The following is a 13908-nucleotide window of genomic DNA, read 5'->3' as shown; positions in this document are numbered from 1 at the left end:
AGGATGTCTCTGTACATTGCTTCATTCATCTTTCCCTCTATCCTGACTAGTTTCTCAGTTCCTGCTGCTGAAAAATATCCCCACAGCATGATGCTGCCACTACCATGCTTCACTGTAGGGATGGTATTGGCCTGGTGATGAGCGGTGCCTGGTTTCCTCCAAACATAATGCCTGGCATTCATACCAAAGAGAACAATCTTTGTCTTATCAGACCAGATAATTTTGTTTGTCATGGTCAGAGTCCTTCAGGTGCATTTTGGCAAACTCCAGGTGGGCTGCCAGGTGCTTTTTACTAAGGAGTGGCTTCCGACTGGCCACTCTACCATACAGGCCTGATTGGTGGATTGGTGCAGAGATTGTTGTCCTTCAGGAAGGTTCTCCTCACTCCACAGAGGAATGCTGTAGCTCTGACAGAGTGACCATCGAGTTTTTGGTCACCTCCCTGACTAGGGCCCTTCTCCCCCGATCGCTCAGTTTAGACGGCCGGCCAACTCTAGGAAGAGTCCTGGTGGTTCCGAACTTCCTCTATGTACGGATGATGGAGGCCACTGTGCTCATTGGGACCTTCAAAGCAGCAGATATTTTTCTGTACCCTTCCCCAGATTTGTGTCTCAAGACAATCCTGTCTCGGAGGTCTACAGACAATTCCTTGGACTTCATGCTTGGTTTGTACTCTGACATGCACTGTCAAGTGTGGGACCTTCTATAGACAGGTGTATGCCTTTCAAAATCATGTCCAATCAACTGAATTTACCACAGGTGGACTCCAAATAAGCTGTAGGAACATCTCAAGGATGATCAGTGGAAAGAGGATGCAGCTGAACTCAATTTTGAGCTTCATGGCAAAGGCTGTGAATACTTATGTACATGTGATTTCTTAGTTTTTTGTTTGACTTAAATTTTCAAAAATCTCAAAAAAACTTTTTACACATTGTCATTATGGGGTATTGTGTGTAGAATTTTGAGGACAAAAATGAATTTATTCCAATGTGGAATAAGGCTGTAACATAACAAAATGTGGAAAAAGTGAAGCGCTGTGAATACTTTCTGGATGGGTGGTGTTGGGTGTGTGTTATTATGTCTATATTACCCACATCTAAATTGCACATAATGTCCCAGCTCTAGCCCACTCCACATTATCCGCAAATACCTGTATAATCCCCATCAACATAGTCAGGTGCATACATTTTGGGACATTGACAGAATTTTCATATTTTGGCCTCTATTCACAATGGCTTTGAAATGAAACAAACAAGATGTGCTTTAACTGCAGACTTTCAGATTTAATTTGAGGGTAATTACATCCAAATCAGGTGAACGGTGTAGGAATTACAACGGTTTCTATATGTGCCTCCCACTTTTTAAGGGGCCAAAAGTAATGGGACTATCAACTCAAAAGCTATTTCATGGACAGGTGTGGGCTATTCCCTCGTTATTTCATTATCAATTAAGCAGGTAAAAGTTCTGGGGTTGATGCTAGGTGTGACATTTGCATTTGGAATCAGTTGCGGTCGACTATCAATATGAGATCCAAAGAGCTGTCACTATCAGTGAAGCAAGCCATCATTAGGCTGAAAATTCAAAACAAACCCATCAGAGAGATAGCAAAAACATTAGGTGTGGCCAAATCAACTGTTTGGAACATTCTTAAAAAGAAAGAACGCATCGGAGAGCTCAGCAACACCAAAAGACCCGGAAGACCACGGAAAACAACTGTGGTGGATGATAGAAGAATTATTTCCCTGGTGAAGAAAAACCCCTTCACAACAGTTGGCCAAATCAAGAACACTCTCCAGGAGGTAGGGGTATATGTGTCAAAGTCAACAATCAAGAGAAGACTTCACAAGAGTGAATATAGAGGGTTCACCACAAGATGTAAACCATTGGTGAGCCACAAAAACAGGAAGACTAGATTAGAGTTTGCCAAACAACATCTAAGAAAGCCATTACAGTTCTGGAGCAACATCCTATGGACAGATGAGAAAGATCAACTTGTACCAGAGTGATGGGAAGAGAAGAGTATGGAGAAGAAAAGGAACTGCTCATGATCCAAAACATACCACCTCATCAGTGAAGCATGGTGGTGGTAGTGTCATGGCGTGGGCATGTATGGCTGCCAATGGAACAGGTTCCCTTGTATTTATTGATGATGTGACTGCTGACAAAAGCAGCAGAATTAATTCTGAAGTGTTTCGGGCAATATTATATGCTCATATTCAGTCAAATGCTTCAGAACTCATTGGACGGCGCTTCATAGTGCAGATGGACTATGACCCGAAGCATACCGCAAAAGCAACCAAAGAGTTTTTTAAGGCTAAAAAGTGGAATATTATGCAATGGCCAAGTCAATCCCCTGACCTGAATCCGATTGAGCATGCATTTCACTTGATGAAGACAAACCTGAAAGGGAAAATGTCCCAAGAACAAGCAGGAACTGAAGACATTTGCAGTAGAGGCCTGGCAGAGCATCACCAGGGATGAAACCCAGCGTCTGGTGATGTCTATGCGTTCCAGACTTCAGGCTGTAATTGCCTGCAAAGAATTTGCAACAAAGTATTAAAAAGTGAAAGTTAGATTTAGGATTGTTTAGTTTGTCCCATTACTTTTGGCCCCTTAAAAAGTGGGAGGCACATATAGAAACCGTTGTAATTCCTACACCGTTCACCTGATTTGGATGTAATTACCCTCAAATTAAATCTGAAAGTCTGCAGTTAAAGCACATCTTGTTTGTTTCATTTCAAAGCCATTGTGGTGGTGAATAGAGGCCAAAATATGAAAATTCTGTCAATGTCCCAAAATGTATGCACCTGACTGTATATAGTACCCCAGCTCTACCCCTTCACTTCTGCCCACTGAGCTATAACCCCCAGTGAATTTATATACATACTAACTCAACTCTGCCATGCTGATATTACACTGCCCCGTGTAGGTCATTCTCTACTTGTCCTATTGTGTGCACAGACATTAGACTGGGCCCACTTACACACCAGCCACACCGAGCAATGTACTTATCCCCGTATGTGTATAGGAACAGTGGCCCCTTTCCCAATTCTGACCCATATACTGTCTGTATCCTCCCTTTCTGTTTGTACTCTTCCTGCCCATGGAAGCCTCATCCTGTACCACCTCCAACCGCCACTTGTTCTGCGGATTCCGTCGCAGTCACAGGTCACCTGGCTCCTGTAAAACACAGACGAGGCACAACAGTTTTCCCCAGTAATGTCACTAGCCTCATCCCCTGCCCGGCGGTGAAAGCCCCCAGCCACAGACAGCAGGCTAGATGATCCGGATCCTGAGCGGAGCAGAGGGTGAGAGGAGGTGGGAGATCACACTCTGCATGGTCTCCGCCCCTTCCTCTGCCTTTGGGGCATGAAACTGATGGACATAACAGGACAGCGCATCCTGAGGGACTCAGCATTTTTTTTTGCATCCCCACTGTCAATTCTGAGGTAAATGACGTGCTAGAACGTGTATTGGCCGACCGCACATTAGAGTAAAAGATTAATTTACCAGTATTCTCAGAACAAATATATCTTTTAGTAGGAACGATGGTTGTATAGTGAATATGAACAAATTCGTTTGCACTTCACAGTCTGATCAATTGATCTTCAGATATTTCGTTCAGGTGTGTACCCAGCATTAGTTTTAATTGACTAAAGCTTTGTTTAGATTCAGTGCTATTCATGCAGTGATCATAAATACATGTTCTAGTGTGATCACTGCAGGAATAGCACTGAATCTAAACAAAGCTTTAGTCAATTAAAACTAATGCTGGGTACACACCTGAATGAAATATCTGAAGATCAATTGATCAGACTGTGAAGTGCAAACGAATTTGTTCATATTCACTATACAACAATCGTTCCTACTAAAAGATATATTTGTTCTGAGAATACTGGTAAATTAATCTTATACTGTAATGCGCGGTCGGCCATTTGTCCATATAGAGCATATTTTACCTGACTTTGTGAACCAGGGACTCACTTTTTCAAAATGGTTGGGTCCGCGGGGACGCGCTCTGCTACTGCATGAAGCTGCACTGCAGAAATTGGTCTCTGGTGTGGTTGCACACTGGGGAATTCTGTCACAGTGGTGTAGTGGGAGGGATTTCACTATCTCACGCAGGGAGGGTTTCAGAGTACATAGAAAATTCCCCTGATGGACCGATTCCCTGTACACTGCCCAGAACCACCAATCAGCTCATTTTAGGCATGACCCAGGTCGGATAACCCGGGTTGCGCCATTTACACTGCACCATTACCCAGGTCCACCCTGGGTCCAACCCTTTTAGCTACCTGGGTTGGATTGCCAGGTCACTTGATCTGGATTATTTTTCAGGGACCCTTTTTACACTGAGCTGCGACCCGAGTAGACCCAGCAATAACCCGGGTTATCGCAGCAGTATAAAAGGGGTATAAGTTAAAATACAAGAGGCTCCACTCAAACATCACTATGTTAGTCTACCACTATTCAATAGAAATTATTACAGGACAAATTACCGCAGAGTGGTCACCACACGCAAAGGCACAAAATAGAAGGGAAGTGACCACTAATGCCACCACTTAATTTCTTACACATCGCAGGGACGAGCTCCTTTTGATGCCAATATCCCTGCATGTGTTTTTAATACATTCATGTGAATGTTAAGATTCTACCCCCGTGAAGTCTGGCAGGGATGGCAGAGGGTGACTGGGGGGCAGTGGGAGACAGGATAGATTACAGGATCCATTAATGGAGTAGGCAGCTCACAGTGCAATTTGATATCGGAACCATAGTCAAAGTGGGTAAGGGGTAATTGTAACAAACAAGTTTCAGCATTATACACATTTACATAGTTCCAATAGTTTTAAAAAAAACAAAAACTGATAACACAGGAATATGTGGTCGTACATATTCTTCACCTATTCACGAATACATGCATGCTTGTGTTCCTTTATTTTCCCTTATATAGCAAAGTAGAATATATAGAAATATGAGGATGAGATTCAGTATTACTATAGTTGTGAGGTGCAGCTGGGTCGCATTTGTTGAATGGGCTCAGCCCTGGAAAAAATTGAGGCCTACCCTCCCTTGTCCAAAGTAAATACATGAGTTCCTGGCGCACCAGTATTTTATTTAATGTTTAATCCAAAGATATAGTATATTATGTATTAATAAGTATATAGAGAGTAGTGTTTATTTCTATGCAGGTGTAATTAACTACGGAGATATGGATAAGTTAGAACTGATGAGGCAGCCATGTTTTTTTATGGTTCAGATAGAAAGGACTTGGAAGTTTAAAATCAAGTTTAATATGAGCAGAAAGTCATTCTCAGATTTTATAAACAAAGAGAGCTAATCAAGATGGCCTTGGCCCACATGAAGCAAGAATTAGTAGCTACATGGGAACAGAACAAGAAGATGACATTATATTTTGTTTAAGACATATAACCAATTAGTGTCTAGCACGTACGAATATTAAATCAATTTATATTCCCCCTTTTGGGTTAACTGGAAATATAGTATAAAGCTCATGAGAGAAAGAGGGAGGGGGCAGTCGGAAAACAGAGGAAGCACATCGAGGGTCTGAAGGGGGTGGTGCTGAGCACGGTTGCCCCGTGCGGTATGTATGAAATTGGCTGACTGGTACTAGGTGTCACAAATTTATTTTACAAATATTCCTACTGCTGCTAATATAATCTGTTTTTTGTTGTAACTCTGCACTGGCAAAATACATGTAGGAGACTGCTGTCTAAAAGTAAAAAAACTGTCATTTATTTTAGAATCTGTATTTGTGCAAATTATTTCATTATCCTTAATAACAAGTAAGGTTTGATGGGTAAATCTAGAACACTCACCGCGTTATCAACCATTTTTAATGCCTGCGGGTAACTGGTCTGAAACAGACAGTCAAGGAAACTGTACATTTCTTAAAAATATTACCATAAATGAAGTTCTCCCTCTTTACACAACATTGTATGTTAGCTGCCCCACTATCTAGTAAATACAGTCAGGTGCATAAATATTGGGACATTGACAGAATTTTCATATTTTGGCCTTTATTCACCACAATGGCTTTGAAATGAAACAAACAAGATGTGCTTTAACTGCAGACTTTCAGATTTAATTTGAGGGTAATTACATCCAAATCAGGTGAACGGTGTAGGAATTACAACGGTTTCTATATGTGCCTCCCACTTTTTAAGGGGCCAAAAGTAATGGGACTATCAACTCAAAAGCTATTTCATGGACAGGTGTGGGCTATTCCCTCGTTATTTCATTATCAATTAAGCAGGTAAAAGGTCTGGAGTTGATTCTAGGTGTGACATTTGCATTTGGAATCAGTTGCTGTCGACTCTCAGTATGAGATCCCAAGAGCTGTCACCATCAGTGAAGCAAGCCATCATTAGGCTGAAAAATCAAAACAAACCCATCAGAGAGATAGCAAAAACATTAGGTGTGGCCAAATCAACTGTTTGGAACATTCTTAAAAAGAAAGAACGCACCGTAGAGCTCAGCAACACCAAAAGACCCGGAAAACCACGGAAAACAACTGTGGTGGATGATAGAAGAATTATTTCCCTAGTGAAGAAAAACCCCTTCACAACAGTTGGCCAAATCAAGAACACTCTCCAGGAGGTAGGTGTATATGTGTCAAAGTCAACAATCAAGAGAAGACTTCACAAGAGTGAATATAGAGGGTTCACCACAAGATGTAAACCATTGGTGAGCCACAAAAACAGGAAGACCAGATTAGAGTTTACGAAACAACATCTAAAAAAGCCATTACAGTTCTGGAACAACATCCTATGGACAGATGAGACAAAGATCAACTTGTACCAGAGTGATGGGAAGAGAAGAGTATGGAGAAGGAAGGGAACTGCTCATGATCCAAAACATACCACCTCATCAGTGAAGCATGGTGGTGGTAGTGTCATGGCGTGGGCATGTATGGCTGCCAATGGAACAGGTTCCCTTGTATTTATTGATGATGTGACTGCTGACAAAAGCAGCAGAATTAATTCTGAAGTGTTTCGGGCAATATTATATGCTCATATTCAGTCAAATGCTTCAGAACTCATTGGACGGCGCTTCACAGTGCAGATGGACAATGACCCGAAGCATACTGCAAAAGCAACCAAAGAGTTTTTTAAGGCTAAAAACTGGAATGTTATGCAATGGCCAAGTCAATCCCCTGACCTGAATCCGATTGAGCATGCATTTCACTTGATGAAGACAAAACTGAAGGGAAAATGCCCCAAGAACAAGCAGGAACTGAAGACATTTGCAGTAGAGGCCCGGCAGAGCATCACCAGGGATGAAACCCAGTGTCTGGTGATGTCTATGCGTTCCAGACTTCAGGCTGTAATTGCCTGCAAAGGATTTGCAACAAAGTATTAAAAAGTGAAAGTTAGATTTAGGATTGTTTAGTTTGTCCCATTACTTTTGGCCCCTTAAAAAGTGGGAGGCACATATAGAAACTTGTAATTCCTACACCGTTCACCTGACTTGGATGTAAATTACCCTCAAATAAAATCTGAAAAAGTCTGCAGTTAAAGCACATCTTGTTTGTTTCATTTCAAAGCCATTGTGGTGGTGAATAGAGGCCAAAATAGGTGCATAAATATTGGGACATTGACAAAATTTTCATGACTGTACATTTACTAGGTGAATCCACTACAAGGAGCCTCACTGGTTCTGCAGAACTTGCACTCCCACGGCACTGTGGTTCTTTTCACAGCTCTGGCTGGCAACTAAAGGGGGGCATCCACTACACGATTTTAGCAGACGATTGAACGATAACGACGTTGTTATCGTTCAATCGTTAAATAAAACGTGCAGTGTTTGGTCATTAACGATCAACGACGCGCGCTCCGAGCCGCTGGTCGTTTGATTGTCTCGTCAGTCGACCGAACATGCAGGTCAATTTCACTTGATCTATTAAAGATCGTTTGCAAATCGCTCAGAATGAAAGATAAAATATCAAGGGAAAATCGTTTAGAGATTGGACAGGGAGTAGATCGTCTAGTGGATGTGCCCCTTAAGGCTTTTTGATGGGAGTGCTTCTGATGGTCCTCCTGCTCCACATGGTAAGTGAAATACAGTTGCCTGCTCAGATCCCCAGGGAAAGCAGATGCATGAGTATTACTGCTAGTGTAATCACCACATTAGTAAAACAAGATGTGTATCTGGTATTACATTCTCTCCAAAAGAGGTCCAAGTTCTCAAATTCTAAACAAAATGTATCAATAAAACTTAAATACATTCCAGTGTATCATCAAGTACCTAAAATCCTTTAAAATATATTCGTAATATACCCATTTTAAATCTTGTTTTAGTTAAGCCTCATATTAACTAGTGTCACAATACATAGGTTCATTATTATTTTTAACTTTAGTACAACACATGTAAACAGAATGACATTGGATTGTATAGAAAAGTTTGAAAGTAAAATGACATCAGTTTGAGGTAGAACTACAATGTACATGGGACAGGTATATAACTTCATGTATGGAACTTTTCTGTCTTCAGTTAGAAATTTTACATTACAAAATACACAACAGTGCACACAAGGCTGATTCTAGACCAAGTAGAGCCCAGGAATACAAATATCCCAGGAAAGAGCTTTCAGTCTTCCAATTATTATGCACTAGCTGGGATACTCGGCTTTGCCCGGGTTTAAAACTGGACCGTGAACTACACTTGCAGCCTTTGTTTACATCTTCATCGCCTATAACCCCATTCCAATGATCCTGAAAAAAGGCCCTACCGTTTGCTAACATGCTTGCAAAAAGTGGCGTAACTACCATGGGTGCAAGGGGTGTTGCTGCTATGGTGTTTGAGCTGCCTCTGTGGCTCACCGCTACACCTGGACCCAGTCACACATAAGGAGGGCCGGTCCAGTCAGGGTGGTCGAGGGGGGCCCGGGTGTCAGCAATGTTGACTTGGTGCCAGCTTATTACACCTGGCGCACAAGCAGTCAGTCATGGAGAGACAGCGCCGCCGGTTGCAAGGCAATTAGAGCTCGCGAACTAGCAGCCAATCAGCAGTAGCGGTTTCCGAGTGGCTGCCAGTCCACGAGTTCCGATTGGCTCGTGACCGGTGCCAGATTCAAATTGCTCCGGAGCTGTCTGCCCATGTCTGCCGCTGCGCCAGCTGTAATTAGATGCGGCCCGGCCTCAAATTTATACCGGCTGGCTGCTGATGGCACACGGGGAGGAATAATGTGTAAGGGGTACTACTATTGTGTGGAATAATGCCTAATATGGAGCACTACTACTATGTGGCATAATCTGTAAAGGGCATACCATGTGTTATAATGTGTAAGGGGCATTACTGTGTGTTATTATGTATTAGGGGCACTACTACTGTGTGGCATAACCTGAATAGACTGTGTGTGGCATAACATGAATGGGCTCTGTGTAGAGGCAAATGTATGTGTTTTTTACCTCGGGGTGGGGGCTCTTTTAAGATCTTGCTATGTGTTGAAGCCAGATGACTGGCTGAGACAGAATCTGTTAAAATTAAAATCTGCACGACGCCATTTTGCGAATGGCCGCCATGCGCCAATTTAGCGAATCTCACACATTATAAGTACATATGGCGATGCCATTTATTAGCATTGTGCGATTCCCACGCAATAGAACAATGTTAAAAGTCATACATTTACTAAAACATAATATGAACAACCCTGCAAAACACGTACCACAGTGTACTCCACAAAACACCAAGTCACACAACGCTAACTAGCGTCTTTTCTTAATATCCTTACACTCTGCACACTTACATAGGAAGGTACCCTAGCATTAAGGTTAATATCCAAGGTTTTATTCATTATTAATTATGTAATAAAGCGACTGTATTTAAGATCTCAGGTTTAGTACATGATATGAAGACTGTGTTTGGTGCCATTCTGAACCACTGTTTATTTGCAGATTTCCGGTTCCATCAGCAAGGAAATCGCAACATGCGTCTGGGAATTATGGATCCATAGCGAGATAGGCATTGAAATGTACTCTGTTCATGTAATGTAATTAGCCAGGTTAGACTTGTTCTTCGGCGGGAAAACGGACACAAAGAAGCTGTTGGAGGCTGAATTATTACAATACTGACCTATGAACTGCATTGTAACAGGAGAACCAGGAAGAACCACCAATGGGATTATGCCAACCTGTTCTATTGTATTGCCTATCTCTGCAAAGGTTTATATGCAAGCACTCTGAATATGCTAGGAAGTCATCTTTTCTTTGCTGTTGATGGAGGTTTCATAGTTTATGCCGGGAATCTGGATTCAGAGCGCATGAGTATGTATTTGAATGTACCTAGTGATTGTATAATCTGTTTGCGCTAATTGTATTTAGATCACAGCGTGTAACTATCTCCTTTTTGGTGAATAATATCTTTTTGTGCTTTGGAAACACAATCAAAGTCTGGAAATCAATTATTTCTTGTGTGACTTATAACGCTAAATAGCGACATTTAGGGTGTATAGATAGGTAGGAATCGATAGTTGTGACCCACAAAGTTCTAGTTACGCCCTTGCATGCAAACACAGAGGCTCTGGATTTAATATGACCTTGCAGGAGTCATGAAGTTTGCTAAGAATGAGGTTAAAATGATACTTTTGTAGCTTTCTCACAGGTTGTTGGCAAACTGAGTTTCCACTGGAGCCAGCCCTGGAACCTGTGTAATTTTAGAGTGTCCCCATATGTAGCTATTGTGTGACAGTGTGTGGCAGTGACGAAGTTCAAACCTAGGCAAAAATCTTATCCTGGTCAAACTACACCACCCTGCCAAGTTTGGTGGACCTAGGTCCAAAACTCTTGTCGTACATAAAGGATAAAAAAGACGGACAGACAGACAGGCTTACTCGCTCATTATACAGATTGTAGTCCTCGATAAATACAACTCAATCAAAATACATTATTTAAATACACAAGTGAAGCCATGGGGGGGCATTCAATTGTTTTCACCAACGGTTGTTCGTAATGGGCGCCCGACGGAGCAATTCAATTGTTGCTCTGTTCGGGTGCAACATTTCTGCTCGCAGCACCCTGAGGTGGCGAGCAGAAAGGTGTGAAAAGCTTATGGTTTGGGCGCCCAACCAGGACTTTAGACGGGTTTAGCCAGGTTACGCAGCTAAACCTGGTGCTTTTGGGCGCGAGATGCGCAAAAATGCATGGGTGCCCAAAACCATTCATATGGCACCCCGATTTCTCATCACGTTAGACGAGAGATCAGGCATGAATAAAAACTATTTAATCACCGCCCATGAACATTGCGGACTTTAACTGTTTTTTTCTAATAGAATACTGTTTAAATCTGTAGCCATCATAATCTCATGGAAAAGAATATTTCCTGCATCCTGATGTAAGGAAGATTGGGTGGTTTAATATAGCCAATGAAATGTCTTAAAAATTACTCAGCCAACAGGTTTGTGATGAAATACAAAACCTACCAGTCCCATCTGACTAGTATACAATGCATATATAGAATGCATTCTAGTCATGTGTACATGTACACCTTTCCACAGTAATAAAATCATCCACATCAACATATGCAGTGGGCTGGCTCATAGGGCTTGATTCAATTCAACACGAATTGAATAGCGCCGAGAGGGAGCTCCCGGAGCTATTCAATTCAGTGCACTGTTTTCTTGGGAGAATGACGGTTCTTGCGCCCTCCGCGCCTTAAACATGGTGTTTATTTGCGAGAACCGGCATTCTCCGACAAAACAGTGCCCGGCGCAATGCTGTTTCCGCAGCACTAAGGGCAGAAACAGCATCGCCTCTGGAGTTTTGTCGGGGTAGGAGGGATGCGTGAAGAAATCCTTAGCAGCGCACTGAATTGAATAGCTCCAGGAGCTGCCTCCCGGCGCTATTCAATTTGCATTGGATTGAATCGAGCCCATATAGGGTCGGATGGATCAAGTATAAAAATTTTGTAAACCTGACGTTTTCAGATGTTTACTGTTATAAATATGGATCCCCATACATATTAAAAAAGGTCTACAGCAGTACCGAAAATATCTACTGCAGGCCAGCAGCACAGCAAACCCCCACAAGATTCTATGGGGCTGCAATATGCCCATATGCAACAAGCTATGGAAAGCGCGACTTTATGGAGCTAGTGCCCATAGACATCTTTATGCAAAAAAACAGCGCATTTAGCACAGGCCCACTCCATCTCATCCCATGCAAATTGCACACGCCAATGGCCGTGCATAAAGACTACCCGGTCATAAACCAGGAAGGCTTATCTCTGGGACAACTCAATACGGGATGAGCCGTCACAGTGGTTATGGGATCCTGCATACAGGAGATACAAAAATGCTGGTTCTCTAGGATAACGCTTTACGGGAAGAGCCGTCACAGTGGTTATGGGATCCTGCATACAGGAGATACAAAAATGCTGGTTCTCTAGGATAACGCTTTACGGGAAGAGCCGTCACAGTGGTTATGGGATCCTGCATACAGGAGATACAAAAATGCTGGTTCTCTGGGACAATGCTTTACGGGAAGAGCCGTCACAGTGGTTATGGGATCCTGCATACAGAAGATACAAAAATGCTGGAATGCAGGCGACTGCATCGCAATTATGATAATTGATACAGTCTACCCAGAATCATAACACATTTATATACCTCAGACTGCACACACTGCAGATATACTGCTCAGAAAAATCACAATTATTGCAATAAAATAAAATAATTATATCCACAAAACAGACTCTGCAACCAAAACAATGTAGAGTAAACACGTCCAGACCTATCTATACTCCGCAGCAGTATGTACAGAGCAATAAAGTTCAAAACATGAGGTGCACTAATTATATATAATAAGTTTAGTTATAACACGAATTTATGTATAAGTTAGCGTACCCCACGTTCTGAACGAGCCCTGTAGGGCTCTCTCACTCCACAGCACACCCATCATTGGCGGAGACAGACCTTATCCAGGACCGAGTCATCCTCCAGCTGCCCATCCTCATTAATATTCCCGAACAGGAAGCCGGTGATTGAGAACGGCCGCTCCTCATCGCTCTCTGAGTCCGACATTGTGCACCGGAAATAATAATCCCCGGCGGCGGCGGCGGCGGCGGCGGCAGCAGCAGCAGCAGCAGCAGGACGTGGAGACTCCGGTAACTGCAGCACAGGGCTGAGGCTGCGCCTGCAACACAACCACCGTGGAACGCAGCAACTTCCGCATCCGGGAGCCGGTGGGCGTGGCTGCACTACAGCTTCCGCTGGAGGCTGGGGGTCATAGTTGCCAAGTCCGCTTATAACAAGCGGACTTGGGTATGTGTTTTTTTGCGAGTTGATTTTTTTGGATTTTTTATTTTAAGGTTGCTTTTTTTGGATTTGCTTTCATTTATAAGGTATGCTTTTTTTTAATGTCGCTTGTATGTGTCCCTGACCAGCAGAGTTAATTAGTATTCATCCGGTCAGCACTAGAGACAATTATATAGTAATTATGTTATCTTCTGCTGCCCTGGGTGTGTGAACAATAGAACCAGGAAGGGAGGAGAAGAGAAAGAGAGAGCTTATTGCTGGGGCACTCAAGTGTGAAAGCATATTCGATTTGTGATGTACTGATTGGTGCACCACTAGCATCGGGTTCAGGTGTGTTTAGAAATGCTTAGGTGGCCGAGTTCTTCGTAGCTGATATAGGACACACCGTGACAGAGAGGCAAGTTTGCTAATGTTCCCTTTTGTTTTTGCAGACACAGTGACCAGAGATGGCCCTAGGCATAGACAAACTAAGCAAATGCCTAGGGCATTTGGAATACTTGGGGGCATCCAAGCCCACCTAGGATCGGTGGAGGTTTGTTGCAGGCACGGCTGGGGCACCTGCTGCTGGCTGGGCAGAGACTCTGGCAGCTGCTACTGTCAGGTGAGCTCAGATTGGGCCTGGCAGCAGCAAACTGAGC

At 42.9% G+C, this 13908-nt stretch overlaps 1 protein-coding gene across 2 annotated transcripts in view; it reads right to left on the bottom strand.

The window, feature by feature from the left end:
* Positions 1-13191, bottom strand: part of TAF1 (TATA-box binding protein associated factor 1) — a 124373-nt gene extending 111182 nt beyond the window's left edge. Inside the window, exon 1 of one of the 2 annotated variants that reach the window (XM_088445545.1) lies at positions 12929-13191. In XM_088445545.1, the coding sequence (XP_088301671.1) occupies positions 12929-13036 (108 nt within the window). In that variant the 5' untranslated portion in view covers positions 13037-13191. The remainder of the gene's footprint in view (positions 1-12928) is intronic. The other variant, XM_088445546.1, reaches the window with a different exon arrangement.
* Between the last annotated feature and the right edge of the window lie 717 nt (positions 13192-13908).

Source organism: Taudactylus pleione, unplaced genomic scaffold, assembly GCF_031769625.1.
Source record: "Taudactylus pleione unplaced genomic scaffold, aTauple2 ptg000381l, whole genome shotgun sequence".
Classification (NCBI taxonomy): domain Eukaryota; kingdom Metazoa; phylum Chordata; class Amphibia; order Anura; family Myobatrachidae; genus Taudactylus; species Taudactylus pleione.
Note: the sequence above shows the minus strand (reverse complement) of the source record. Positions and strands in the feature narration are given on the sequence as shown.